A 5,191-nucleotide genomic window follows, 5' to 3' on the forward strand; every position below is an offset into this window, starting at 1 on the left:
GAACCCCCCCCCCCCTCCTTCCCGCTAACCTTTTTTGTTTCAGAAACCGCCGTGTTCTGTGCTATAAACCACAAACTAAAAAAAATACACATATCCGTAGACTATTATTTGTTTTGTATTGTTGTATTGAGACAACTATATTGGATTAAAACTGTAAATATTTATCCAAAAATTGGTTTTGAATATTAAACGATATTTCTGGAGACAATATCGATATCCTTCGATATATCGATTTCAAAAGAAATCGATTGTTTTGCAACGATAACTACCTCCATAACATCGATGTTTAAAAAGTATCGATGTTTTTTGCCCATCCCTAGTTGTCAATATTGTCAATTGTCAATGTCATGTGTTGTGTTAATTTATAAATTTATTGTTATTCCACAAATTAAATATGTGAATATGTTAATTTGCATATCACTGCTGATTAAGTTTTACTATCTTGTGGACGAATATTCTTTTATGAAGTTGCATATTTATTAACTTATTATTCAAAAGTACCCTATTTATAAAAATAGATTGTTCAAAATCAAAACAGTTCCAGTTTTTACTTGCATGAGTGCATGCGTGTGTAAATGTAAACTCGCAGCAATTTGCCGCATTCATGTCTAATTTTTTTTCCCAATATGTAAATACCTAATATATAAATAGGACATTTGTTTTCAAGCAGTAAGCATAAATATTTTAATATTTATTTTCAAGATTAGTGTTGAAGCATTGTGAAGATATAAATAGGTTATGTAAAATGGCAAATATTGTGGCTAGGACATTTTTTATTAAAAATATAGTCAGAATAAAGCATTGCGCTAATTTATCTGCTCATCCTTTTACCAGCATCATTTTGAATAAGTTTGATAAAGAAAGAAAATGTAACAGTCAAGTTACTTTATTGTGGAAGGTTCCAAAAAGTAGTAACAAATATTCATCTGATTCAAAAAATACAGAAAAAAAAAGTGTTGGTAAAGGACTCGATGAAAATAAAGAAGAAAAATTATCTTTATTTCAGAAATTTAAAATCATGTATAGAGATTATTGGTATGTTCTTGTACCAGTACATATTGTTACATCTACTATGTGGTTTGGAAGTTTTTATTTTATGGCAAAAAGGTAAATTAAATTAATTTATTTAAATTCATTGTATAATTATTTTATTGTTCCAGTGGTATTGATATCATTGCACTTTTAGAGTCTTGGCATGTTAGCGAACGATTTGTAAACCCTTTGAGAGATTCGAGTATGGGATATTTTGCAGTATCTTATGCATTATACAAAATTGCAACACCAGCTAGATACACAGTTACATTAGGGGGTACGACAATTTCAATTAATTATTTGAAAAAATGGGGCTATATCAAACCAGTACCTAGTAAAGAGAGAATGAAGAAAATATATGAGGAAAAAAAGGAGAATTTAGCCAAAAGTATGAAAGAGACAAAAGAAGGAATCAAGGAGAAAAAAGAAAATCTAATAGAATCTGTTCGTGAAGCAAAAGAAGGAATTATTGAGAAGAAAGATAATTTAATAGAAACCTTAGAAGAAACAAAAAAGGGTTTGAAGGAAAAGAAAAGTCATATTGTGGAAAGTGTTAAAGGAACGAAAAAAAAATTGGATAGAAATAAATCACTTGCTGAAGACATTTCCAATATAAAGAATAAAGGGAATTAATTTCAACTATACCTTTGTATATACATATATTTGAAATAAGTTTTAATTATATTTATAGTTTTTTTTGTTTTTACAAAATATAGTTCATATTAATGAGAAGAAAGTTTTGTTAACACTGAAACTATAGAATACTTACATTGTGATGAGATAATACACCCGATTGGCCTACAATTGTAAAAAATGAAATATTTTTTGAGTATATTACTAAATCAATTATTTTATAGCTTTATCAGTATTTATAAAGATATTAAAAGATGTTTTCCATATAAAATTTAGTTGCATGTAAAGAATCATTGAATATGGATTGTATGTTCGGAGAAATTCATATAAAATTCTATCACGTACCTTTTTATCAAGGCAAAAATAGTAATGATAAAAATTGTCACATCAAATTCATAAAAAACCAATTGATTGTTTCGTAGATATAAACCAAACTGTTTTTTTAATGGAGTACCCTGTATATTTCCAGCTTATTGGAATTGTCCCATTTTTCTGATTAGATTGATATATACATATGATAGTTTGCACAATGTTTTGGTTTGTTTACCGACCTTCCACAATGAATACCTATAGTGACTTCTATGGAACAGTAAATATATGTTTCTTCACTATTAAATTTACTAAACAGATCTTTAAATACTTATATACTATTATATTAAAAATGCTGTACTATAAAAGTTGTTTTCTAATAACTTCATGTTTTAGACAAGACATTTTTTTAAATAAATTTTAGGTGGGATTTATAATCCACTAGACTAATTTGATTTTAATTCTGAAAGATAAAGTAAACGAAGAAAGGTCTAAGAAATTGCTCCACCTAAGACAGAAAGAAGATATTGAATGAAATATTGTTGGTAAGGCATTAAAATAAAATTGAAATACATATACAGGGTGTCCCAGAATGACGTGTACAACAGAAGACCACAGATTCGCGGACTCAAAATAATAATATAGAAATAAGATAAGACAGAAAGATATTGAATTAAATTATTGCCGTTAAGGTAAGTTCATGCAGCAGCGAGTTGTGATTAACGATTTTACGATTTATGCGACAAAAATTTAACATTCGTTCATGCACATATGAGTAACTAATTTATTTAGACAATGTTCATGCACATACGCGAAAACTAGTTACTTTTAAATTTCTTGTGTTACTTGCCTTGCCATGTCATGCCACAGGCCACAGTAAACAAAATTACAATATAACCTAAGCTCGCAAAATATTTTTGTGATTAATGATTACATACGCAGGACATTAAACAATACCAAGACGTTCATAAATAAACATTCTGTAACGATAAATGTGGTAAATAACAGTGATTAGATTATCATTATGTTATTTATTGTCAATAGCGTAGAAGATTGTTAATCGCTTGCAATTTTATAAGGAAAACAAAAAGCAGTTAGAAAAGATCTTGTGCCGTGAGAGCATTATTTTAAAAAAAGAAAGACCAGAGGCTTATTTTTTGAAAGTATCTACTTTTCAACTTATTTTCACTTCATTTTATAAATGTAAAAAAGCAAAAAATGTAAGAAAAAATGTACTTTAGATAAATGTTCACTGTGCAGATCACCAACTGTTTTTTGTATATTTATTATGAAAACAGAAAATAGCCAGAAAAGTGAAAAGTAAGTAGAAAAAAGTTGAAAAGTACTTGCAAAAAACAGGGTGCTTATCATAATTTGCTAATGGAAATAAGATTACATGATACTAACAAGTATTTTAATTACTTGCGAACGAAACTGCACATGCACAGTTTGTCAAAATTATTGCGATAATCGCCAAAAATAGAAACCGTTTCTATTTTCCCGCCCCCTATATTTAAATTTTGAGATTCTCGTAATATATTGAAATGAAGAAATGGATGTAAAAAATATTTTATTTCAACCAATCAAATTGAAATCAGCAAATCGCAAATCGCTACTGCATGCCGCCATTATTCCATGGCTAGAAATTGGCCTCAATGATTTGGGATCGAGGGGGATTATCCCTCTTTATCCTACCTCATCTCGTGTAGGCCTGGACAGCCTTCGTAGGTGGGCCCCATCCGTCGTCTACCCCGACCGCAAATGCGGCCGGTGTAGGCGCTTTGTGGGACCTCCTNAGAAATTCAATAGTAATGAAAGTTAAAAGAATAATATTATAAACTCATTATGTGGGAATTACAGGTTCACTAAACACCACTTTGAGAACAAACATAAATATAAACCAAATTACTCCCAAACATTTTATTTAATATTTATTAATCTATTATTTTATTAGCTGTTGTATTTTTACTTCGTTATAAAGGTATTACGCTACTTCAAATAAATACAAAAATATTTTGTTTTCATTTCAAAACATTTTTTTTAAGTTTTGTTTTTTATATATATAATTTTGTTCTATTAATATTCATTAATACTATTTGTAAGGAGGCTACCTGCAACAATTCTAGTAGAATGTGGAATTAATATCTTTACATAGTAGGTAGCTATTTTTACATGTTGGTGTGTATCAAGAGGGATGTTAGAACAATAAGGATAAAGATAAAAAGAATAGCCCACAGAGTAGTTAATTCCCATAATATATACAGAATTCTGTGAGGTTATCCTTTGCATACGTAAATTTTTAATATTGATGATCATTGTTTGACTTCATTTAATAGGGTTTCTTAGCAAACATTTATTTAAAATTTATTTGAATTAGCTTAATACCTTTATAATAAGGTAAACATTTATTAGCGATTTTTGTGAAAATATTTTTCATATCATTCATTATTATTAAATGATGTCTTAATTTATTATCGCAATACAAAGTTTGTATAATTACTATTTCGTTCGTCAATATAAGACTGGTCATATAAATTTTTTAATAAGGGGTCACAAGAAATACTTGATACAAAACAGTTAGGTATGTACTTACTTTTACTCCTTTTGTTAGCACCGCTGAAGAAATGCGATCCTGAAGTTTCTTAAACAAATTTATAAATTAATAAAATTAGTTTAACGATAATCATCCATTTGTTTTCTGTTTTTTTTTTACCAGAATAATTTTTGAACTGTCAAATGACTGTCAATACTGACTGTCAACGGCAGGGAGACTGTAGTAGGCATGGAGACTATACTATACTATATCTAGTCTCCATGGTAGTAGGGATGGGCAAAAATAACCGGTTAAATGAATCCCCATACCCTCCTTAACCCTCCCCACCCGCGCTAGACTAAGGGCTACCTTAGCAAAGCGCATCCCAGGCTGCATAGCCGCACTACCCTACCCAACCATACCACACATAAACATGACACTACCCCCGGGGTTTACACAGACGAGCCGGCGAAGCAAGAAGAGCGCCAGAAGAAAGGGCCCTAGCCGGCGGGGCCCAGCCAGGACAAAAGGAGGTCCCACAAAGCGCCTACACCGGCCGCATTTGCGGTCGGGGTAGACGACGGATGGGGCCCACCTACGAAGGCTGTCCAGGCCTACACGAGATGAGGCAGGATAAAGAGGGATAATCCCCCTCGATCCCAAATCATTGAGGCCAATTTCTAG

At 30.9% G+C, this 5,191-nt stretch overlaps 1 protein-coding gene across 3 annotated transcripts; it reads left to right on the top strand.

Moving 5' to 3' along the window:
- The first annotated feature begins 343 nt into the window (after positions 1 to 343).
- LOC108915544 (uncharacterized protein C18orf19 homolog B) lies at positions 344 to 2,178 on the top strand. 3 transcript variants are annotated; one of them, XM_023456419.1, is made up of 3 exons: positions 344 to 669; positions 1,007 to 1,107; positions 1,161 to 2,178. In XM_023456419.1, the coding sequence occupies exons 2-3, from the start codon at positions 1,019 to 1,021 to the stop codon at positions 1,663 to 1,665; spliced, it is 594 nt and encodes a 197-aa protein (XP_023312187.1). In that variant the 5' UTR covers positions 344 to 669; positions 1,007 to 1,018; the 3' UTR covers positions 1,666 to 2,178. The 3 variants fall into 3 exon arrangements, with proteins under 3 accessions (XP_023312187.1, XP_018577119.1, XP_018577118.1); XM_018721603.1 differs by having other exon boundaries at positions 1,187 to 2,178; XM_018721602.1 differs by having other exon boundaries at positions 344 to 1,107.
- Positions 2,179 to 5,191: the final 3,013 nt, after the last annotated feature.

The sequence above is a fragment of the Anoplophora glabripennis genome, unplaced genomic scaffold (assembly GCF_000390285.2).
Source record: "Anoplophora glabripennis isolate ALB-LARVAE unplaced genomic scaffold, Agla_2.0 scaffold1346, whole genome shotgun sequence".
NCBI lineage: Eukaryota > Metazoa > Arthropoda > Insecta > Coleoptera > Cerambycidae > Anoplophora > Anoplophora glabripennis.

Coding starts and splice junctions, on each gene's coding strand:
- LOC108915544 (XM_018721602.1), top strand. CDS start 746: ATGGCAAATATTGTGGCTAGGACATTTTTTATTAAAAATATAGTCAGA. Junction 1,108..1,160: donor TTTTATTTTATGGCAAAAAG/GTAAATTAAATT, acceptor TTATTGTTCCAG/TGGTATTGATATCATTGCAC.